This window comes from Lactuca sativa, chromosome 3 (genome assembly GCF_002870075.4).
Source record: "Lactuca sativa cultivar Salinas chromosome 3, Lsat_Salinas_v11, whole genome shotgun sequence".
Classification (NCBI taxonomy): Eukaryota; Viridiplantae; Streptophyta; class Magnoliopsida; order Asterales; family Asteraceae; genus Lactuca; species Lactuca sativa.
Genome location: NC_056625.2, coordinates 74,875,771 through 74,901,785, shown reverse-complemented (window position 1 = coordinate 74,901,785; position 26,015 = coordinate 74,875,771). Strand labels below are relative to the sequence as shown.

Sequence of the window (26,015 nt, the reverse complement as noted above, 5' to 3'; positions counted from 1 at the left end):
CAGCAACTTCATGATTTTCGAGCTTGATCTTCTTCATCTTTTGATCGGGCTTCTGTGGTTCTTCTTCCAATGCTTCCAGGAACTCCGAGATGGCTTCTTCTTCGGTGTCTATGGCCATTACATGAGATTGGGTCTTCGTTTCGGTATTTTTCGGGGATAACTTCTCATGAACTAGAGTGGCTAGTTGACCAAATTGTATTTCAAGGTTATGGATGGAGGCTTGTTGATTCTTTATCAAAGTTTGTTGTTCCAGAATGGCAGAATCAGTGGCATCGTGTCTCTTTTCCGAAGCTTCCATAAACTTCATTAAAATGGTCTCTAGGTCGGGTTTCTTCTCGGCTGGTGGCTGCTCCTTTTGATAAAGGCCTCGACCTGTCTGCCTATACTTCTCTTCTTTTTGCTTCTTATACTCCTCATATGGCAGCCACTCCTTCTTCGGTTTCCTCCAGTCCTCATCAAACTTATCCCAACTAGAGTAGCACACTTGAACCTTTCTGTTCCCATATTCATCTGCATTGCAGTCCTTTGTCAAGTGTGGACCACTGCATCTCTCGCAACCCACTCTTATGGCATGTATCGACTGGTCCATCTGTGTTATCCTGCGGTCCATATTATTCAGCATGGCCATGACCGCTGCTATTTCTTCAGTTTGGGCCCCTCCTCCGCCTTTGATTCCTTCTTGCCTCGGGTTGTGGTATTCGCGAGAATGCTTCGAGAATTCTTCAATTAGCTCATTGACCTCCCTTGGATTTTTCTTTGTCAAAGGTCCTTGAGAATCAAGGAGTTGTCTTGTCATCACGTTGACCCCATCATAAAAGATTGACATCTCTTGCTGCACATTTAGATCATGCTGAGGGCAATTTCTAAGCAAGCCCTTGTACCGCTCCCATGCTTCGTATAGTGACTCCCCCGGCTGTTGCTCAAAGTTGGCTATTGCCTTCTTGATTTTGGCTATCTTGGATGGCGGGAAAAACTGGTCCAGGAATTTCTCACGCATTTGTGCCCAAGTGGTGATTGTACCCGGTGGGAGTGCTTTTAACCACTCCTTAGCAGCTCCTTTGAAAGTGATGGGAAGCATCCTAAGCAAGACTGTGTTTCTGTTGACATTTGGGACATTGAAGTAGTCCGCAATGTCATTGACTTCATCTAGATGCTTAAAAGCATCCTCATGATCTTTCCCGAAAAATGGGATGTCCTTCAGGGCAATCAATATGTGTCCCTTCAGCTCGAATGTGGCAGTGACAGGTATTGCGGGTTGGACTAAACCGGGACCCACATCTTCTCGGATCCGCTTCTTGTAAGCTCCCATGGACATTTCTTCAATTGCTGCCATCTCGTTCCTTGGCTCGTTCTCGGGTTCGCTCGTGTGTTCTTCAAATTCCGGCTCGGTATCGTATTCGGACTCGGTTTGGACGGGTGTCTGATCCAAGTACTCAATATTGCTCTTGTGCCTCGCGGATGAACTTGACTCTCCTATCTTCTTTCCCGACTTCCTTGAAAAGGCTGACTTCAATTCTTGCAAGGGCGTCTTTTTCTTGTGAATCGCAGACTCGGGATCTTCAAGTGGTGGCACCAAGGGTGTGTTTGAGTCTCTGGTCATGAACTCCTGCAACTTGCTAAACTAAAAACGTAAAAATGGACTAAAATAAGAAAAACTAAAAACTGAAATCTCAGCTTTCACGTCGTGAGTTTATTAAAACTCACGTCGTGAACTCTGTGACAGAAACAGAAAAAATAAACTAAGCTAAGCTAGCAAAAATAAATAACCAATTAACCTTTTTGCAGATTTTATTCCACAAAAAGGGGCGATTAATATGATGCAACTAAATAAACTAATAATCTAAGCCGTTCCCCGGCAACGGTGCCAAAAACTTGATGTGCACAGAAGTACTCACTAATTTTAATATTTATAACCTAACAAACTTAACTAACTATGCACTTATAGGCAGTGTACCTAGTCAGATTACAGTATAGCTTGGGTAAGTCGGGTGTCGATCACAGGGAACGGTGTTACTAATTAATTTACTTACTATTAAATTAACCTAATTTTTAACAAGTTTAGAGGGGGTTTTACCTGATTTTACAAGATCAGATGAACTTAAATTCAAATTCAATAATTAAAAACACACACTCTTGTTTAGTTTGAATCCACTTCTCCCTTATGGCTAGCTAATGATTACGGATTATTAAGTTGGTTTTTTAGCTGTATTAGTAATTTAGTTCTAACTTTACCAATAATTAACTAATTCATGTCGAACCATGTATGTTCACACATAATTAACACAGAACTAATTATGATTGTAAATATGCTATCTAAGATTTGTTATATAAACGCAATTATGATCACAATACACGTTCTCTAGCACTGCTAAGCTTATTTATTCTAATTACTAACTAAGATTGGTCAATCCTAGCTCTAACAATTCAATGTTCACTAAATCATTAGGTAAACAGGTTCATGCAGTTTAATGGTCACTAAGCTACACAGAACATGCAATCAAGCAATTAGATCAACAAACAGTAGCATGCTAGGTTATACAAATCAAACACAAGCAATTTTTACCAACTAAACTTAATCCATAAACATATAACTATTCATAAGTTTAAAGCTTCATCTAGCTAAACAAGAGTAACTAGATTCAGCTGCTCATCATAGCAACTAAACCAACACAACTAAAAATAATGAAAGACATGTTCTTATTTAACCAAAATATAAACCTTTATTCTTTTTGATGTTGAAAACCTTCTTCCAGAACCTTTCTTTCGCTCCAAATCGTCTTCTAGAACTCCTTCCTTCTGCCCAAGGTTGCCTTTATTCGTAATGGTCAAGGATTTATATAGTTGCTGATATCCATAAATTCACGTCGTGAATAGTAAGAAATTCACGTCGTGAATTGTAGATAACCGTGCCCGTCAAGGATTCCTTCACCCGCGTACATATCTTCTAGAACCAACGATTCACGTCGTGAATCCTTTAAGTCTCACGTCGTGAATAGTCTTTTTCCAGATTTACTTCACTTTTACTCTTTTAATTCCCAAAGTTTCTTTCTTTAACGCTTTCAGTCCCCTTTTCTTCAAAATGTCTTCTTTTTGGCTGTAAATAACATTTAAGCTCATAAGTACCATTATTCTAAACAAATTACCGACTTTTTAATAAAAATGTACTTAAATATTGCCTAAAAATAAGTATAAATATGACAATATCAAAATACCCCACACTTAGGCCTTGCTTGCCCTCAAGCAAATTTAAACTTAATCCTTGATTACTAACATCACATGGAACAATCCGACTCTAGCTCAACCATTATGCCAAGACCTCAACGCATGCATTTGTGTCTAAAATTTTCCTAAAGTACCCCCATACTTTAAATACTCACAATCTTCATAAACACTCGCCCACTTTTTCCGAACAATGCTCATTTTATGCAACCCTCCGAATCCATCCGTAGAAAACCTCCTTGTCCTCAAGGTATCTTTAGTTGAGCAACCTAAGCATACATAATCTAGAATTACAATCATTGATACCACTATGGAGCTCTTTCGGAATTCTTCACTTCTTTGACATTTGATCTTTGATTTCTTTGAATTCACCACCTTATTTAATTTGATTTATGGTAACTTCAACTTTTGAATTTCTTGGAATTTTGATCTTTTGATCTTCACTTTATTTGCTCCAAAATTCTTCACTTTTTTCTCGTAATTCTTTTTTTTTTATATATTTTTTTTAACATGTACCTCTCTTTTTTAACTCAAAACTTACATGCTTAAGCAGAGACGCTCAACCTCAACCTTTATTGGTTAATGATAATAATTTTCCTGGATACATTTCAGGTTTAGGCTGCTAAACATATTGCATCCCTCAAAGCAAGCGGGGTCATGTTTTTGTGCCATGATTTCACTAAAATAAGGGAGGCCACAAATGCACTATAATGTATATTGGCTCAACTAAACATTTGAACTTTCATCGGATCATCCCACATAATACTAGCAATTATAGCTCAAATTATTATTACTAGATTCAATTATTAAAAATTCAAAATTTTCAAAATTTTCAATTTTGACTATCAAATTCTATGGTTATCTAGAAATTTACTTTTTCTACCCCACACTTATTTCATACAATGCCCTCATTGTATGATTTAAAGATACTTAAAGAAAAGGGAGAAAAAGGAACAGACTCCCCTGGGATAGTGGCGTGAACATCTCCAAAAGTGTGAAAAACGTGCATCTTGAATATGGACTCCAAAAATAGAAACTTGGTTCTTGAACTCAAAAAATAAGGAGTGTACCGGGAAAACACGAAATCGAGCCTTCAATCGTCTTCAAATATGGTGTAAGTCTTCAAAAGTAGAATGACCAATGTGGGAAAGCATATGCCACATTGCATGGTGGTAAAAAAAATTAGTCAAAATAATCTTGAATATATTGACAAGAAGAATAGCATCAACCCATAGAAGACTAAAATGTCAAGGGCCTTGAATCTTGTAAAAATCTAATATTCACGACGTGAGATCGAAACTTAGCGTATTCTGAAAACCTCCTGATAACTAACTCACGACGTGAATAATAAACGTTCACGTCGTGAAAACTGGACAAGCAGAAAACATTGCTCAATTCTTCTTCTAATGTCTTAATGTATTAAGACTCTTCCAAAGTCATCAGTTTATGACTCTTTCACTGACGCTCCACTCTCTTAACTCACCCCACACTTATTTTGAAAATATGGGTCTCGACTCTCGGCATTAAACACTCCCGGCTAAAAACGTACGCATTCATAACTCGCTATCCGTCCTAGGCGTTCCTTAGCAATTTCTGAGAAACAATCAACAACGAAGAATAAAAGTAACATAATATTCAAAGTAGTTCTTACAATCCCATAAAACAAACTAAAAACAAACTAAAAACAACTCAAACAAAATAACGATCAATCATCCTCCTCATTTTCATGCGTTCCACTGGTACCAGCTCCATCACCTCCACGACCACCATACTCCGACCATCGTGGGCAAATCGGGTAATGATACCCTAAATGAGGCGGCTGCTCCACCCCAAGATGCCGAACAACATTCTCCATCGTGCCGCCTATCCAATTCACACTCAATGATAACTGGTCAAAGTAACCAGCCATATCACCCCCAAAAGGCGCACCAACCATGGAAGCAGGTGGGTGTATCGGCTGCCCGCGGTCTCCCCTTCCTCTCACGTTCCTGAGCCTCGGTCTCGGCTCTGGCACAGGTTGATCGGCTGGCTGATCATCCTCATCATCACCCTCAACATCTGATGGAACTATGCCCCAATGCGATCCAAAATTTCTGACCACCCGCATAGTTTCCAAATATCCCATACCAAAGTCATGGTCGTCCACACACGTCATGGATCTAGTAATATCGGGAACAACCAAATGATACGAACGGGCCAAACGAGTAACAAAATGCCCCCCACAAATGGGGCTCCCAGGGCGCGAACTCGCGGCAGACCCGGCCAGAAAACGAGCTAGAAAATACGGAATGTTGCAACAGACACCAGGCTGTAAGATGCACCATAAGAAAAATAAGTTCTGCTTAGTCACTTTGTCGCCATGCCTCTTATGGTTGATGGAAAAGGTAATGAACCGGTGGAGTAAACGATGGATCGGGGACCGAATACTGCTCTCGGGAGATACTCCGGAATTAAACATCCCGGAGGCAATGTTATGCCAAAAAGAATACCCGTGACACCCTCCGCATATCCTCTAGCAGCCCCACTCAAAAACATGCCAAACTCGGGAGTCATAGCCTCCTGTCGATCATACAGTCCTACTCTCCAAGCAAACTCAACCAAGCTGCACTCCTGGTACTCTCCCCCCAATCGAAATACCAACGCCTGTGGCCAATGTGGATCTTGGACCGTTTCCTGAAATGTCACCGTTGCGAAAAAATCGACACAAAACTCCTTGTAGACCCGCTCTTGCACCCAGAACAGATTCTGCCAACCAGAACAGGTAAACGAATACCCATCTCCAATGAATATCTTTGTCAAGAACGGGCCCACCCGGTCTATGAGCCCTACTTCCCTCAATCTTGTCCAATTGACTGTTGGAGCAACTACAATTTCCCTATTGTAAAGCCACCCCAATCTGTTGTTCCAACAGGTCAAAATCTTCTTACTAACTCTCGATCCTCATGTTAGTTGCTGAAGACCACCGACAATTAGCTTCAACGCCGATGATTCTAACTACCGGCTTCATTTCACCTCCTGTTACAAATTCTAAAGAATACAAGCCCCACTCCAGCGACCTAGGTTAGTGTTCAATTATTGGGAGCCTCTTCATTTCATCCTCTACAAATCAGGCTTTCAGACTTGGGAGTACAAGTATTCTCCTTTCATTTCAGACATTCGTAATGATTCTGTAAACGTGGAACAGTTGTGAATTTACATTTAATTCAAATGAAGAGTATGCCTTTTGATTTTATGTTTTTGTTTACAGGTACTCTGATTTTATAGTCAATGAGGTGGATTTGGATGGAAATGTTGTTCATTTGACTTCCTTAGATGCACCAATGGAGGTCTGTTACCATCTCTTATCATCTAATTCACAATCATATCCATTCATCCTTACATCTGAGTTTAACGATGTACATTTTTTCGATTCAGACAACAGAGGAACATGAATCAAAGACTACAAATCAACCAAATGGTAACCATTTTAGTGAAATCGAATCGTTTAGAGCCCTAGTTGGTGACTCTGATGCCAACTCCCTGAAGGGGTTTATAGATAAGATAAATTCAAATGATGAAGATGGAGTTATAGTTACCAATACCTCCATTGTTCTTTCTCCAAGTTCTGATAAAGTTCATCGTACAGTAGGAATCTCTTTTATCAATGTTTCTTTTCATCAATTATAGCTAATCAATAGTATGTGTATGTGTAATTTACTAATAATTTGCTCCCTTTAGGCAGTTCATAATTTTTTTTAAAGAGAAACTCAAGTTCTTGGTTACAGACACAGTAGATGGACCTAAATCCTCATCATTGGCCTGAGCATCTTGGAAAGTTCCTCAGGTAGTGTCTATTATAGCAACATACTATCATATATTTGTTTATTATAACATCCTATTTCCTTTCATTAATGACAATGTTTTACTTTTGAAGCTTTATATTCTTTATTAATGGCAATGTTTTCAAATATTCATCTCCATATTTCATCTTTGTAAGGAAAACAAGGATACACAAGAGGCATTAGGGGTGATTGGAAAGATGCTTGGCGTTCAGGTTATTGTGCTTACACATCATTTTGAGTAATTCAATCGAATTGGTATTTTTTTTGTAGGAGATTAAATGTGCTTTTATGCAATAATGTTTCACATTCTTCCCGATTTATACAACAAAGTGGCTTTTTATACGGAATATGCAATGACATTTCTTTTAAGGCCCAAAGATGCAATATTTTACCTGATTATTAATTTTACTTTTTACAGCCAAGGGCATTCGGATTTTCTGGTACAAAAGATAAGCGTGCTGTAACAACTCAAAGGATAAATATTCTTTTTGTATCATTTGAGTTGTTACAACACGCTTATCGTCCTCTTCCTCCAAAGATGCAAGTGTTCTACATTTTCTCTCTATCTATGAAGTCTAACATTTTGGCATACTTGAAATCTCAGGTCATTGTAGTTAAACAGTGTGCAAACAAAGTGGCTAGTCTAAATAAAAGATTAATTGGAATTAAAGTTGGCGAATTTTCGTAAGTGCACTGAATTTTATTTATTAGTTTGTTTATTTTTGTTTATAAACAACGTGCAAACAAAGTGGCTAATCTAAATGTCTCTTTTGGAAGGAGGTATAGAAGGTTCACTGCCAACATCGCATAGAAGATCTCTTTATACATTGTCAATCTCCATGATAATCATCTCTTCTAAAGCTTTTGGTATTGTCCCACTTGTCCCACTGGCTAAGGCTACACTTTCTAATATGGTAAAAATTTGTCTATAAACTACTAAAATCTCATTTTTACCCTTGTGTAAACTATAAAACATTATGGTGTCATGCACAAAAATCCCTGTCAGCAGAATCACTGGCTGCTGCAGTTGTGAAACACTTGGAAACTGTTGTAGGGGTAAACCTGTCATTTTATTTACTTGTGGATTAACTTAAACATTGCAAGTGTATATATTGACTCAGAATGTGTTTATATGTGCAGACTGAAATAACTTCCATTAGGGAAGAGTTGCTTCACAAATTTATGCCTGATGATGATGTATGTCCTACAGAATATGGGTCGCTTCAAAGATGATGTACATCAAATCCTCTTGAATATTTATAATTTTGTTTTTTTTTTATTTTTTTTAAACCTTTTTACATATGATGTGTTGATTTCTGTAGGTTGCTCCACTCTTTTCACTTGATGATGATACCACTAAAGCAGATTTAGAAACGGTTTTTGATATGGACCTCTGGAGTGTCGATCAATTGTTAGACTTAGTAAGACTTTTTAGTTATTCTAGTTTATAATGACGATTATGATTATGATTATATGATCATAATTATTTATTTAAATCTTGTGTAGGTGATGGAATCTGCACAACAAGTCGGTAGAATGCCAGTATGCAATGCACCTAATATGTCTTTCTTGGAAATGACAAATCAAAATGAGAAGCAAACAAAAAAGTCCACTATGATGAGCATGAACCAGAGGTAAAACAATGGTGATACAAACAATCAATCGGTATATATATATATATATATATATATATATATATATATATATATATATATATATATATATATATATATATATGCATACATATATACATATTGGTTTGATATGCCACTTATTTTTTTTTTAATATTTTATTTAGCAAGCTGGCGATGGTTTGAATGAACACAATCTTTTAACATGTGAATATGTTTGATTTTGTAATTTGTATTTAGTTATGTCAATGAAAGTCTTCTTCTTGGTCAACTCCATGGAAATCGATTCACAATCACACTAAGGTTTGATAAGGCTGCATTTGTTAGATGTGTATTTTCAATGATGAGGATGATAGGGCATATATGCCTTTTGCATCTTTGTAGGGGGGTGGTTGCAAATTCTGAGGATACTGTAAAAGTAGCAACAAATGCTTTAGGAAAACATGGATTTGTAAACTACTTTGGTATGCAGGTAATAAGGTGTCACTCAAATGAATCAATTTATTTAAAAAAAGAAAAGAAAATGATTAATATATGGATTTTGAAACTGGATTCTGAAACAGAGATTTGGGAGTGGTGCTAAATTACTTAAAGGAGAATGGAAAGAAGCAGTGAGCATGATTCTTGATCCAAGGGATGGTGATATTCTTTTAGTTTCTGATATCATCATTTAAATTTATTTTTATAAATTGAGACAGAAATGTCATATGATTATTTGTTTTCTTTAATATAAGTTTTTAGTACATTATATTTGTAATAATATAAAAGTTATTAATTATATTTGTAATAATGTAGTGTTTTGAGATTGTATCGAATATTAATGTTTTGCAATTAAATTTAACATTTTATATATTTTGTAAATTTATTGTTTTAGCAATTTTGTGATGTGAAAACTGGGAAATTATAGAGAAAAAAGAGCAGCTGTATGAGCATACCTATAGAGACGACATATCGTCTCTACTGGTGCATCTACCACGATGACATATTGTTGCTAAAGGCTAAGGCGAGTCGACTACATCTCTATCTATGGAGACGATATGTTGTGTTTATACATATACCAATAGAGACGACATGTTGTCTCTATAACTTCATCTATGGAGACCAAAAACGTATAGCGACGAGCCAAAACAGGACGACATGTCGTCTCTAAAGGATACCTATTGCGACGATATTTATAACGACGACCAAAAAAATATATTGCGACGGGCTATGAGGACGAGAGCTGTAGGGACGTCATGTCCTCCCGGCCACCTATAGCGACGACTTTTTTAACCTATAGAGACGACATTTGTCGTCCCTATAGATCCCGTTTCTTGCAGTGGGTCCACTTTACCACTCTGAAATGCATGATCAAGTACATTCGGGGAACTCTAGACCATGGCTAACAACTTCATGTGTCCTCTATTACTAATGTTATTTCGTATTGATCATATTCCAAATAGGGAAGATATCCCCATACATGGTGTATTATGTATTTCTGGACATTAATCTTATATATTCGTCCTCTAAGCTCCAGGGTGTTATTTCTCAATCCAATATCTTTTCTAATGTATAGACCCATTTTGCATAGCTCATTATTTCCCTTGTAATCTTGTATTTATATAAGATTAGTGAGAATTTATAAGATTAGTGAGAATTTATCAGCTCATAGAGAAAACACCGTATAATGTAAGGGAAATAAACATTGATAGCTATATACAAAATTACATATTACATCCAAATAATCAAAAAATTGCCCAGTACCATCTAATATAAATTAGAAAAGATATTATGATATTGATTCTAAAGTTCAAAATAATACATAAACATGCATGTCTTAAATTGATACGAAAATTAAATTACATCAATCCCACATAAATTAACCATCGATCGATTTCGGATTTTCAAAATATTACATAAGGTCACATCAGTCCCTCAATTGCTTAAGCGTCATATCATATAGCTTCGAAATAAAGTCTACCTTGCTACTTCAATCCTGAAAGATCAAAACCCTAAAATACAAAACATGTCTCATTAGTCAAAAGTCAAGAAGTCATTAGCAAAAGTTGTGTTTGAAACTTTGAATTTCCCATTATATATTGAAGAGTTGAAGCTATTTTTTGGGTTCAAAGTAATAAATCGATGAAGGGCGCGTTAACAAAAACTGAAAGAGGAAAGAGATCAAGGTGACTAGAATGCCATTGTTTTCCTTCTATTTAATATTCAAGATTTCAAGGATCAATTAACTTATTGTCAAATTAAGCATACATCAGTTTGTTCTTTTATTCATGTATATAAGTATTTTAAAAATACATCTAAGAAAATAATTTTATCCAAATCTTCATCCCTACTTTATAACAAGAAAATTTGATGTGTTATTTGGATGTAAGAAATGATTTAATGAAGCAATATTTACATATTTAAAGTTTTAAGCAGATAACAGAAATATATTAATTATTAATAATATTCCATCATTCTTATTTGTTAATATAACCATGAAATATGGAAGTATACTTACGGTATTGATGCTTCCAGAGATGGATCCATTCGGTATATGCCCAGCCCACTGTTGCAAAAACGAGAGATCATTTAATAAACGCAAATACAGATTAATATCTTACTATTTTTTATTATTTTAACAGTTTATAACACAAAAAATGTAATAATTTGTTATGATTTAATTAATTAAGCAGAAAATAGATGTAGAAACGGGATTACATTTTTTGCTGCGGTGCTGAAAGCTTCTCGATGAGGTATTTGAGGATTCGAAGCTTTGATGCGTTGTATTTCCTCTCTGATTAATCAAAATTTCACGAAAAGAATAAAGAAATCGAATATTAAATATTTGTCGAAAGAAAATGTTTGGTTTTGTAGAAAACTCACTTCATGAATCGATTGTAAGCAGATGGGAGCCTGTGTTTCTTCTCAGGTGCTGTATATATGGCCAAGAACAAGAAACATATTTATTTTAAAAAAATGATAATAAATTACTTGAGAGATGAAGAGGAAGCAACAGTGATCAGTACGTTTTACGACAAATGGAGCTTTTGGGGATGTGGGCTCGTTTGATGTAGATGACGAAGAAGATGAAGATTGGCCCCTTTTGAGATCACCAGAGAAAGCAGACTGCTTGCAAGTTTAACACATGAAAATGATCCTTAATTAAATCCCAGTTTAATTATTTAGGGTTATGTAAATTATATAAACGTATGTTCTTAATTTTCTTTTTTGGGTTATCATTAATTTATACGATTTAAAGATCAACGACAGTACAAAAGCAAAGAGTTTAAACAAGATTCTTGGTATGTACTTACTACCTTACTTGAGGGGTACTTACAAAAAGTGTCGTTTCTTGTTTTTATGTTGTTGGTCTCTATAACCGTTTTAATTGATATTTTGAATCAAAACAATCATTATAGGCCAAAAAAAATCCCAAAATAAGGCTGTACATGCAACAATATATATAGACATCTATAACTGTTGTACTTGATTTTAGCTTTTAAAAAATCATTGTACTCGAATAATATTTGGGCAAAATCCTTTATATTTTGTAAGTATATATAATTCAAGAACATGGTTGTTATTAATACAAAGTATCAGTTATGATGACTACAAGTGATCATTAAAAAAATCAAGAATTCTATGTCTTTTATAAAAATAGTCGTTTAAGATTTCTGCTTTGTAGCATCGTTTTCTTCTACGAACACAAGCTACAAACAAAGATTTGAGTAAATTGATTATCAACCGACCCTAATTCAAAAAATATATATATATATATATATAAAACAAATTAAGAGAAATTAACTTCCGATATATATACCATTTATTACAACAAATGGTCATTCTTATCAGCATAGATCATATCGTAAAAGCATTATGTTTTACAAGATGAAACAACAGTACCTGAAAAGGAGGAAGGGGAGGAGGTTGAAGAAGATGATCTGGAGGAGAAGGTCTAATGGTGAGAAACGACAAATTACTACAATGCCCACATTTCACTGTGACTGTATCCAGAAGTCTCTTGCATGGTATTCCTACCTGCAAAAATCATATTTATTCACCATAAATGTGTGTGTTTGCTGTGTGTAAATATATACACACATGCTCACATATATAATAAACTTTTTTTTTGTATCTTTTATTATATATGTGTGCTTTCTTTTAATAAGATCTTATCGTGACTTGTTTCAATACAGAGATGAATAATCATAATCAAGCAATTGATATAATTGTTGATAAAGCAGTACCGCAAGAAGGGTATTGCAAAAGTTGCAACGAACGTAGCAAAGATGTTGATCCGAAGGAGCTGTTTGAACAGGCGGATCCATGCTTGCCACCCTCTCAGCTTGCACTTCAAAGTTCATGATCACACGAATGGAAACAATGATCGATTTGACAAAGTCTTGATGTATTAATCAGTGATTATCAATATCAATAGATATTGCACATGAAAAAGGATTCATTAGGGTTTTGATAGAGAGGAAGATATATAGGAGTGAAATGTAGGGCTAGGGAAGCTAGTTAGAGCATGAAAATGGATAAATTTAGGGTTTCTACAATGCATTCAGCAGTACATTCCTTTTTTGGTTTCCAAACAATTCACTTTTGCTCCATCCCTCTCGTATGAGGAACAGATGTGTATGTGAATATAATTAACTTCATTTGTTTTAAATATATTGATCTTAAGGTTATATCTTATACACGTCAAAAAAAAAAAAAAAAAAAAAAATCTTAAAAATTACTTAAATTTACAGTCCATGTCAATATAAGTTCATTTATTTTCAAATATTTTAATGGAAAGTCGGTCGACATGCTTGCAATTATTTGCAACATCATAAATCCTTTTTAATTATTTAGGATTATTGTTTTAACAATTATTACAATTATATTTAACATATTAATTATTTTGAATGAATAGTCGAATTTAAAATAAAAATACAAATTTGGTTCAAGTGGCGTGACGAGCAAATGACATAATTTTTTTTTTTTTTTTTTTTTTTTTTTGCAGAATTACGTATATGCTATTGCTAAACATTTAAATATCGTATTTGTCCGACTTAAATTTTAAATATCGTATTTTTCATTCTTAATGTTTTTTAATATCGTATATAACAAAATCTATTTTTTTTGTTGATAATTTCTAACATTTAATTATCCATTTTTATATTCTTTAATCAGTTAAATTAAAATAAAAAATGAATGGACCACAATGCCCTTTAATCTTAAAACCATTTTTCCTACCTGTATTGATCGGTCGTATTGCCTTTCCCTCAAATCCCTAAAAGCCTTATGCCGATCAGAGTTTTCATGGTCTTCAACGAATTGCAAACTTTGTCCGCCTCCCGGAGAAACCGATCAAGGAAGAAGTCGCTAGAGATACCTACGCCTCACGGAGAAAGTTATGTGGTGGATGATGCTGGCGTTCTTAATAGGGTAACTAAATCCGATTTGAAGAATATGTTGTCAGATTTGGAGTACAATAAGAAAAATCGCATTAATTTCGTTACTATAGTTTCAATTGAATCGAGTAAATCAAACAAAATCAGAGTTGGAAATGATTTAGAACAAGAGATCTAAATATAATTTGTTTGGCACGTTGTATTGCTTGATCAGTTGAATACAAGAGGTTGAAAAAGAATATGATTACAATCAGGAAAGTTCTTAACCTCTAAAGTATCATTCCCATATTTATAGGGAAAATTGAAAGCACAAAAAGTATAAGGACTTCGACATCTAAGCTACGTTACAAAAGTAGTCCTTAAAATAAATATACAATCCAATATTTCTACATTACAAGTAACAAAGATAATTTCGACATCTCACAACCTTTGAACCCCAACATTCTCCCCCTTTGTGAGAAATGTCGAATCTAAGTCATTAACATCTGGATTGCTTGATGCATCGAACTTGTAATCGCTGCATACCAATTCATCACCATCTTCAATTCCGCCTTATCTTTCTCATTGTTCTTTTTACAGTTATTCATACAAACCATCAAGTTCATATAATGAGCTGTAGTAAATCTTTCGACGTCACAAGCTTGAAACAAATACTTTGTCTTTCTTCCCTTCTTTCTTCTTCCAACAAAAACTATTCCAAGTGGCTTTAGACAAATCTCTCCATCATCATAAGGCTGCAAATCAGCTTTACTCTTCAAAACTGATTGAGGAACAATTATCTCTTTGCCCATTGTCGAAGCTAATTTAACGTATGTCAAGGCTAAACAATTGAAGTAATTCTCTATGAAAGTCTTGATATGAGCAAGACCCAACAAATAATCTTCTTTACTTGTACTCTGAAGTTTCGTTTCATTGTTGACCTTAAGAATCTTCGTGACTGAGATCAAGTCATTAATATTCATAAGAGGAAAGTCAACAACAGTAAAGGTGAATTTGGTATTGTTTGCCCCGATCACATGATATCGAAAGTTTTAAAGTACACCCTCGAATAAAGCATCTTTAGATATATTCAAAACTCGAACTATCTTGATGAGTGACCACACTTCTTCTTCTTCTTCTTTCCTAAGTACTGCATGAAATCGAAACTTTAACTTCTTGAACTCTTCCTTGTCATCAAACTTGTCAACAATCTGATATTGCGAAGTAAGATACATCATCTTGTTGATAGGAAAATCAAGCTGATTCAAATTTGAGTTATCAGTTGCATAACTCTTCTTTGGTTTCTTATCAAAGTCATGTATTTCTCCATGAACTACCATAGCTTCAATATTCTCATAGCTATGTAGTTTTCTGGGATCACCTTTGTTCAGAGTTGGAGGATCATCCTGACGAAGTCTGAGAATACTTTGAATATGTCGTTGTTTTTCCATTTCAGCTTCAATCTTTGCTTTTCTTTTTTCGACTTTTCAACAACAACTGTTTTTCCTTTCCCTTTACTTGTTTCTGTGGGTGTGGGCTTCGAAAATGAACTTGAACCACCAATAACAATCCCTTTTTCCAAAGGCCTTGTTGTTGTTGTTGTTGTTATTGAAATTATTGGATTAGCCTTCATTGGCAGAGTTGTTGGAATTTGAGTTGTCAGGACTTTTCCCACAATTTTCGCATCACCACTAACATCTCTACTTGACTTCCTAGAAGCTCATTCGCATTTACTTACTCCAACCACCTTTCTTTCTCCCCCTTGCACCTCTATAACTATAGGTGGGGCATCCGTTGGAAGTAAGTTCAACAATTTCGAAAGCGGAGCCAATTCAGAATGAATTGTTGACTCAAGCAGACGAAACTTCTGAGATAAAAACTCATGAGTGAATAGAGAAGAAGAACTTGAAGTCGACACCATGGTCTTTAATTCACCTAGCAATGCATCAATATTTCCAAAATGTTTCGTTTCCAACTCAGCCTGTGCATCCATCTTCAGAAGCATAGAACTGTCAGATTGAGCTATTTTTGCTACAGCCCCAACAATAATATCCACCTTCTCGAGAATTGAAGACTAGCTATTTGTTACTTCCTGTAATTCCTTTGCCATGTTTGATCTTAACTCTTCAAGCTTTCGATTAACATATTCTCGAACAGTTTTGACATCCTGAACAAACAGAACTTGTCGTTGTTTGGCAATTGTTTTCAATTCCTTCAGTTCACCATTGCATGTCTCAAATTGAGCTTTGACTCGTAATTCGTTGTTTTTGTTAGACTGATCAATCTTGTTGAGAAGACGAAGCTCTTGGGCTTTTAACATAACATCCACTTCAATACCCAAAACTAAATGTTTGCCCCATGCATCAGCTTGAAATTATAATAGAGAATTGAGCTTGCGATTTAAAATCTGGAACTGCTTCCCAAACATGAGCTGTAACGACCCGTCTCCGGTATGATAATTCCTTGGTTTTTATTTTGAAGTTTTATAAGGGGGACTCGGCGAGTTCATAGCCTGACTCGCCGAGTAGGGTCGGGATGTCGAGCACGTGTTAGCTGGCGACTCGGCGAGTCCATATTCTGGACTCGGCGAGTCTGTCCGTCTGGGAGAAACCCTAAATCCCCAGGTTGTTCACTATTTAAGCCACCTTATAGCCCCCAATCTCGCCTCCTTCACCCTCAAAAGCTGTGAGAAAACCCTAATTCGTTCTTGAGTGATTCTAAGTGATTTTGTGTGCTAATTGTGAAGGCTTGAAGAAGGAGAAGAAGAAAGGAGCAAGGAGAAGGATTGTAGAGCAGAGATTCAAGGGAAAGCAAGAACTCTTTGAGGTATTCTTCAGATTTCCTTCCCTTTTATGCTTTAAAACCCTTTCTAGATCTTGTTTATGCTTTTCTAAAGCCTTATGTTGATATGTAAGCTCTCTTATGCCGAGATAACCTTAGATCTGTGCATTTAGGAGTTGTAGAGCCCAGATCTATTGCCTTTATGGAGCTATTTTGCATATCAACCCTAGATCTACCCCTTTTAAGCATCTTTTAGCCTTTATTCCCTTGTTCACGCGTTTGTACAAGTAAAGTTGGAAACTTTACGTGGTAAATCAGCTTATTGGACTCAGATCTATCATTTGTATGTTTTGGATTCGAGCAGAATCGAGTGTAGAATAGTTGCATGGCGGTGACTCGGCGAGTCGGAAGAACGACTTGGCGAGTCGAGTCGCGAGTCCCCGATTTCTTCTTTTTCGCGGTGTCGAGTGGGACCAGTGAGTAGTGGAGTGGACTCAGCGAGTTTGAGGGTAGACTCAGTAATGGAGGGACTCGACGAGTTGTTCATACAACTCGACGAGTCCAAGGCAATCTTCTTAAGCTCAAGAACAACTCGTCGAGTTGTTCATATGACTCGGCGAGTCGGATGAAGATTGTCTGAGTTCTTGGATCGAATGAGTACTCGTCGAGTCGATGCCATACTCGACGAGTAGCAGCAAGTAGGGTCGAGGAGTGAGAGCAGGGACTCGGCGAGTTGGCGGCCCAACTCGGCGAGTCAGGTCAACTGTGGGTTGACTTTGACCGAGAGTTGACTTTGACCAAGGGTAAAAGAGTCATTTTACCCAGTGCAGTGTTTAGTATTTGATTGAGTGTGTTTATGGACTTGTAGCCAGGGAGATACCGGAGCAGCAGCAGTTAGTTTCCAGAGCCATACACTCGGCAGCCAGTTTACGAGGTGAGTTTCCTTTCAGTAGGAGCGGGTCTACGGCCACAATGCCGGACCGTTTAATTATCAGTAGTTCCAGACCTTGGTCTGATGCAGTAGTTAGAGTGCTTGATGTCTTTGTGATACAAGCATGTTTGTGTTATGTGTTCCGGACTCTGTTCCGATGCAGTATGCAGTTTATGTGTTTATAATAGTTGCTATGTTTTATGCTATGCCATGATCAGTCAGTTCCGGACTTCGGTCCGATGCAGTCAGTTCCGGACTTCGGTCCGATGCAGTTAGTTCAGGACTTCGGTCCGATGCAGTCAGTTCCGGACTTCGGTCCGATGCAGTTAGTTCCGGACTCTGGTCCGATGCAGGGGACAAGGTCCCAGTCAGTTCCGGACTTCGGTCCGATGCAGTGGGCAAGGCCCAGTATGTGTTTTATATATGTATTGTTTGGTATGTGGTAGTTTGGGGGAGCTCACTAAGCTTCGTGCTTACAGTTTCAGTTTTGGTTTCAGGTACTTCCGCTAGCAGAGGGAAGAGCTCGGGATGATGGCATCGCACACACCACAACTTCAGCTTTTATCCTGGGAGTTGATTTATTTCTTGATTTTTATATGACATGGATATGATACAGTTTTCCGCACAGTATTTATTATTATTATGGGATACATCATGTATGGTTTTATGATATGACACTCAGATTATGGTTTTTGGATATGTTGAAAAACGAAATTTTTGGGTCGTATTTTGGGTCGTTTCATGAGCATGTTATCGGGAATGTTCTCTTCTTCTGGATCAAACTCGATGTCAGCAAAAGAACCAACAAACCCACCATCATCAGTTTCATCATCAAGAACTGTTCTGGGTTCTTCGGTAGATTGTGATGGGAATAAGGAAGTAATGGGTTGTTGCATAATTGTATCACAAGTAGGAGAATGAGTAGATGAAGGGATATGAGATGTATTGGGAACAATGAACGGTAGTAATGAAAATAAAGTATCAATATTTGAGGTTTCGAAAGTAGATGATACGATAAGAGAAGGGTTACCTTGGGCTTCATGTGTCGAAACTCCATCACCCTTGTTGACATTTACACCCGTACCAGATACGTTTGTAGTGATGCCTAAGGTTTGAATCTCCTCATGAAATGATTCAGTATGCGAAACCTCGGGTGGTATGACTATTGTCTGCTCACAAGTCGAAATATTTGGTTGTTCACCGTGATTGATGGTTGTGTCTACTTGAGAAGTGTTCACATTACCATCAAGATTTCCAGTCACCTTGAAAGTCGCCTTGACTAGAGAATCCCTTACAGGTGAAGAATGACCCAATATTATATCTGCAAGTGGTGTTTTAGGAACCACTTCTTCATCATTTGAATCTTCTTGCAACACCGGTTTCCTTTGCTTCCTTTTTTTTTATTTGAAATCTTCTTTTCCATATCTTCTGCTCTCCTTTTCTTTGTTTGTGGAGAAATAGGAATGGGTATTTCACGAATGAGAACACCCTTTCGACCAATCTGTGGCTTTCTAACAAATGAAGGTGAAATTTTTCCATACCTTTCAGAAGAATGGCGAGGTTTATGAGCCATTTTCCTGAGTCGTTTGAGAACACCAGTCTTTGAAGGTACCATATCCTTTGAAGGATCAACATTTTCAGGAACAATAGGCTTTAATATTTTCTTCGAAGCTTTTACTTTAACTGTGACTTTCTTTGGAGGTTTAGCTTCTTTTTCAACTGGAACAACTGTAGAAGGGCTTGCCTGAGCTTCCTTCTTTGAACCTCTTTTCTTCTTCAAAGGACCTTCAGTTGTCTTTGTGAATAACACCCCAGTTTCAACATCAAGATTAATTGTATTCAAATAATTCACCAACACAGGATTCATAAGATCAACTTTTCGAAGCATTGCATCTGGAATTCTAGCAACACTTGCAAAAATTCCAGCATCATCTTCAACAGTTTTAGGAAATTGATATAAAGCAAAAATAGCAGTTTCTTTGTTTTCAGGGGCTTGAATACCCTATTTGTTATATACAAACCGAATAATAAGACTCCAGTATCGAGCACACGAGACCCCATCAACAACATTTGTATTTTCAATACTTTTGGTAAATTCTTTCCAAAGTTGTGTCGCATAATCCACCTGTAGATCATAGTAAATGCCAACCATCATAGCATACACTTCCAATCTTCCTTTGTCTAACCCCACACTTCGACCTGTCAAGCATCGAAGATAAATTTCAAATAGAAAGTTCCAAATACACGGCAACCCCAATTGCTTGAACTCGCTGATCTTGGTGAGAGTAGCTTGATAACCCATCTCATTGAACATGTGAATTACTTGTTCATTCGAGACTTTGTAAAATGGTTCATAATTAGGGATTTTCAAGATTTAGGAGGACAACTTCTTTGAAAGTCTGAACTTCTTGTCATTCGTCAATTGAAAAGTAACAATCATCATGGTTTTGTTGTAAGTTGCAGTAGAACCAGCCAAATATAACCAAGACATCAGAACAACAAAAGAGTTGAACATGGCAGTAGACAACACAAAACTCTTGAGATCCACAGCGAGCATAATTCCTCTAGATAAACACTTTCATCACCTTGAACTTTGTAATTTGTGCTTTGAATCTTCATCAATGGTTGAGACAAAACATCATCTGTGGTTTGCGATTGATGAGCAGCCATGATTAGGGTTTGAAAAAGAACTTGAAGAAACAGAGAATATGATAGCACAAATCTTTTGAGAATAAATTGTGAGCGTAAAATTGGAATGAATCCCCAAATCTCCTTTTATATGTAACCACAATTTGAATCCTAAATGGTTATCATTAATAGACTTGATGTGTGTTCCTTGAAAGTTGTACCCGTAGCCGTAAAGCACGCCATGTCAGGAAAAAGTGATGAGCACTGTACTCTAGAAAAGCACACAGTAACCAAACCGTCACATCAAGCGTCGTTTTGGAAGTACCCAGTGGACAAGTATCAAAAACCTTCAGAATGGAGGTTAGGCTCTTTCACTTTTTGGTTTAAAAGCGAAATTCATGTGCCAGATTTTCAAAATCATCAGCCTGAGTTGGTAATACTCGGAACCTCAAGGATTTCGTGAGTGCATGTGTGCCAAGAAATATATAAGAAGCAAAGATAAGAAAATTTGGATCTGTGATGTCGAAAATAAAAATTTCGACATAAAGGTAGTTAGATCCCACGCAAAGATCACTTCGCGAATTATCAAGAGAGATAATCAGCAGTTTGTGTGGTTTCCCATGAAGTACAATCAAATACTTGTAGAGAAGTATCAAAGGGCTTCTTTTATGAAGTTTCGAAGGTGGTTTAAAATTTTGTTACAAAGCACATCTAAACATAAGAGTGACAAGTTGTAAACGAAATTACCTGTTTGACCAGTGTAGTCAGTGACAAGTAGGCTTTGGAAAATTTATTAAGTAACGACGGTTAAGAATGACACTCATACAGAAACCATATTCTTCAATCCAAAATTATTCCTGAATCCTGTTGGGTTACAAATGTTGTGGGTTTCGAACATTTGATCAGGATCACTACAAAGGAAAGAATATGCTTTTGAGTATCGAAAATGGGTACTGAAACAAAAGTTTCGTTAATATTTGGAACAAAGTTCCCCTTCAATTCCTTATGTTTTGAAAGTTTGGGTTTCACTTCCATCACGGTCTCATGATGTTAGATCATAAACATAGAGATTTGTTATGTCTAGATCCTGATTGGTTTATACCAGAAATCTCTTGGACACATGTCATTGTGTGTGATCGTGAAAGAACTTTAGGATGAAAAAGATTGGTTTAAAGTTTTGAAAGTACTACTGCTATTCATTGACCAAACTAGAAAACTCTAAACTCAAATGAGTAGAGTATGGTAGCTCAATGACTAATGGGAATATAGCCTAGTTGGGAAGAATCCTCAAAATGAGAGATTTATTAAGGCTTCAAAACCCATTGAGTCTTGGAGGCTTGGTTCGACATGCTGCATCATGCTTCTAGGGACATCCTAACTAGGACATAGTTTCGAAAGTATACCTTTCCCTTAAGCAGCAAGCATGAACCACCAAAAATCTTCGCTAATACCTACTCCCAAAAATAGGAACAAAAACAAAATAAATTTTTTTTTTGGATTTTTGAGTTTTTGAATGAAAATAACAAAAATAACGAAAAATCTTTTTGATATTTTTGACATTTTAAAACGAAATACAAAAATGAAAATCTTTTTGTTGTTTTTGATATGTAATGAAAACACAAAAATAAGGAAAAATCTTTTTGGTATTTTTGATATTGGAATTGAAATACAAAAGTAGCGAAAATTTTAAGAAATGACAAAATTAACAAAGATTTTTGTCAAACCATTGAGCATAATGTCGAAAGCGAAGCATGTCGAAGCGTTGACTATGAACAATAACCGCTGAATAATGAATAGTAACCACTGAATCGACATCTTTTCGACACTTTTGGCTTGTCATTCTAACAAAGGTAGTCTAGGAACTGAATTTGCATTCATCATTCCTAAGCCATTTAATATTCTTATGAAAGATTTTTCATCCAAAGGTTTTGTAAAGATATCAACAAGCTTATCAGTAGTCTTTACAAAATGAACTTCTATGTTTCCATCTTCAACTTGATCTTTTATAAAATGATATCGAAGAGCAATGTGTTTGGTTTTCGAATGATGCACAGGGTTATGACAGATGCGAATGACACTTTGTGAATCACAATACAACATAATTTTCTTCATGTTGATTGCATAATCATGCAATTGACTTTGTATCCATATGATTTGTGAAGTGCAGGCTGCAGCAACAACATATTCTGCTTCTGCTGTGGAAATCGACACACATGTTTCCAAATTACTAACTTCTCATCCAATAGTTAACACCCACCACTTGTGCTCTTTCCATCAATATTGCAGCCTCCTAAGTCAGCATCTTAGAATGCTTGTATGAAGAAGCCTGTCTTCGAAGGATACCACAAGCCTAACGAAGTTGTTCCTTTGAGATAGCGAAATATATTATTGACTACATTTAGATGAGGTTCTCTAGGATTTGATTGGTACCTAGCACAATTGCATACAGAAAATATAATATCAGGTTGACTTGTCGTGAGGTAAAGTAACAAACCTATCATGCTTCAATACAATGTGAGATCAACAGTTGGTTGATCCAATGATGGATTTAGCCTCGTTCCAACGACCATTGGTACTCTCAGCTTCGTGCTATTCATCATTCCAAATTTTTCCAGCAGATTTCGTGTATACTTATCTTGATTGATAAATATGTCTTCTCTACTTTTACGAATATTTAATCCCAGAAAATTGTTTATCTTCCCCATCATACTTATCTCAAACTGACTTTTCATCAAATTTTCAAATTCTCTTCACAAACCAAGGTCAGTAGAACCAAATATAATATCATCGACATAAATCTAAACAAGCATAAGATGATCCCCAACTTTCTTTCGAAAGAGAGTGGGATCAATTGATCCTTGTTTTAAATTTCGACTGCTTTAAGAAATTGGTAAGAGTTGCATACCATGCTCTTGGTGCTTGTTTTAACCCATATACAACTTTATATAATATATAACAATGATTAGGGAACTCTTCGTTAATAAAACATGAAGGTTGTTCAACGTACACTGTCTCTTAGAGTTTTCCGTTGAGAAAAGCACATTTGACATCCACCTGGTTGACATCAAAATCCTTGTGAGCTGCATAGGCCAAAAATATTTGAACTGCCTCGTGTCTTGAGATAGGGGCGAAGGTTTCCTCATAGTCTATATCTTATTGTTGCGAATAACCTTTAACTACAAGCCTAACTTTGTTTCGAACAACACTGTCATCTTTATCAGTTTTATTTTTAAAGATCCACTTTAAACCCACAATAGAAACATCTTTTGGTTTGGGAATTAACCTCCATACCTTGTTTTTTTTTTTTCCGAATTCAGCTAGTTCAGATTTCATAGAAACAACCCAATCAGGATGTTCCATAGCAGCATTGACTGATTTCGGTTCAATTTTCGAAATAAAAACATTGACCATGCAAAACTCCTTGTGAGTATTGAGTACCTCATTCTTTGCACGAATTTGAGCTCTCGTCAATACTCCAGCTTGTGGATCAGCAAGAATTTGTTCATGTGGATGATTTCGTGTCCATCTGTCCATTGGAGGATATGTTGGATCAAAGTCCAAAGGTGCATCTTCGAATGTTTCATCATTCTCTGATCCTGCAATAGACACATTATCAGTCGAATCATGAAAAATTTCATATTGATTATTTGAATATTCGTTTGTTTATCATTTTGCTCCCGCTCGACAAAATTATCTTCTTAATGCTCCCCCTCAACTTCAACATTCATTCTCCCATTCTCCCCCTCGAAAGTATGCTCCCCCTCAACATGATTATTCGATGTCAAGTGCTCCCCCTCCACTTGATCAGTTTGTAAAACTGGCAGACTTTCGTTAAAGATCGAAGAATTTGTTGTCGAGTGGTTATCAACACTTTGTTCGATTATTGTCGAATCTTCAGAATGTTTCGATGCTTTAGAAATTCGATTATCCTCAACATGGATTTCAATAGCCCTATCAGGAGTACCAAAAATTAAATCATAATCAAAATCGAATGAATTAACACTTTCAGATTTAAAATTTGATTCATTAATGATTGGTTTTTGTTCAAAATCTTTTTCAACACTTTTGACATAGTGAATATCGAATGTGAGATTAAAAGTTTCTTCGATCTTCCTTGTTCGCTTGTTGAGCACCCTGTATGCCACAGAATTATGAGAATGTCCTAAAAATATTCCTTCATCAGCCTTAGACTGAAATTTTGAAAGATTATCCTTAAGATTCATAATGAGGCACCTGCAACCAAAAACATGGAAAAAATTTACATTTGGTTTCCTATTGTTAATGATTTCATAAGGGGTGATATCAAATCTTCTATGAATAAAAGACTGATTTTGAGTAAAGCAAGTGGTTGAAACAGCTTCTGCCCAAAGATATTGTGGAAGATTCGCGTATGTGAACATCGTCCTTGCTGGCTCACATAATGAACGATTTCTCCGTTCGACAACACCATTTTGTTGAGGTGTGTAAGGAGAGGCGAAGTTGCATGAAATTCCCTTATCAGCCAAAAACGAATCGAGAACCTTGTTTTTGAACTCAGATCCATTATCACTCTTGATTTTGCAAACCTTTTTCTTCAGACGTAATTCGATATGTTTGATAAAATCAATCATCACTTGAATTGTTTCTGATTTCAAACGAAGAAAATATACCCAAGTAAACCTAGAAAAATCATTAACAATAACCAAAATGTACCTCTTTTTGTTGAGTGTTTCAACCGTCGAAGGATGACAAAGATCAATATGAAGAATGGTAGAAGCTTCCTATGTTGTTCTTTACTTATGCCACTAGAGTGATGCAATTTAGTTAGTTTACAATAGAGTCTTTTAGTAGAATTACAGTAAATATTCCTTTATTTTAACAAAATCCTATTATCTGCATTCAAGCTATCTCTATCAATCATAATGTTCGTTATTTGGAACTCTAGATGATCTATTTTAGCCTTCTTCGCCTCCAACATCCTTAGGGTTTCTAGTAACCGAGTACTAGATTTTTTTAGCCTTATTGCTAGTAGAGATCACTATATTATTAACATAAGCAACAACATCATCAAACTCAGTTAACATAGAATTATAAGCACTTGAAGAAATATTAAAGGATTGAAGTAGAGAACGTACCTTTGAAGTCATTGGTGCTTTGTCTGCTGATGTCACACCCCCAAACCTGAACGGCGGAAATGTTCGGGGGCGGATGACTTCATGTGGTAACGTAACAAATGAATACATAGTAAAGAAACAATACAACCATCACATATATAATTGAAAGTTTACATTTGTCAAAAGTTACATGTTCAAAACCAATTACAATATGATGTCAAAATATGAGATTAAACTGGCGCCGGAGCATCCCTTCATCAAAAGCATAATGATACCTGAAATTACTGATTCCCTGGGACATACAAGTAATTTTGAAAGAGTAGATAAGCATTTAAGCTGGTGAGTTTCATAAGTATTTAAATGACAATGTTTGTATGAAAATGAAATGTTTTGTCCTTATTTGTTTGTGTTTAGAAAATCCTATATTTTCTACTAGTATAAAAGTAGCCTTCTCTCAAGACCAATGTTTGTTTCTGAAATGTATGTAAGTGTGAAATAACCAAATGTGTTTGAAAACCTTGTAAATCAATGCATTTTTAATACCCCATGTGAGT

General features: G+C 36.1%; 1 protein-coding gene and 1 non-coding gene across 2 annotated transcripts; one reads left to right on the top strand and one right to left on the bottom strand.

Annotated features, from left to right (window-relative positions):
* Window positions 1–842: 842 nt before the first annotated feature.
* On the top strand, window positions 843–949 carry LOC111879139 (small nucleolar RNA R71). Its single transcript, XR_002846012.2, has one exon. It is a non-coding gene; the product is annotated as a small nucleolar RNA R71 (small nucleolar RNA).
* A 9,455-nt stretch (window positions 950–10,404) lies between these two features.
* On the bottom strand, window positions 10,405–13,293 carry LOC111879109 (protein CRABS CLAW). Its single transcript, XM_023875587.3, has 7 exons — window positions 12,898–13,293; window positions 12,554–12,688; window positions 11,677–11,776; window positions 11,534–11,582; window positions 11,369–11,444; window positions 11,169–11,216; window positions 10,405–10,662 (listed from the first exon to the last, which is right to left on the bottom strand). The coding sequence occupies exons 1-7, from the start codon at window positions 13,012–13,014 to the stop codon at window positions 10,636–10,638; spliced, it is 552 nt and encodes a 183-aa protein (XP_023731355.1). The 5' UTR covers window positions 13,015–13,293; the 3' UTR covers window positions 10,405–10,635.
* Window positions 13,294–26,015: the final 12,722 nt, after the last annotated feature.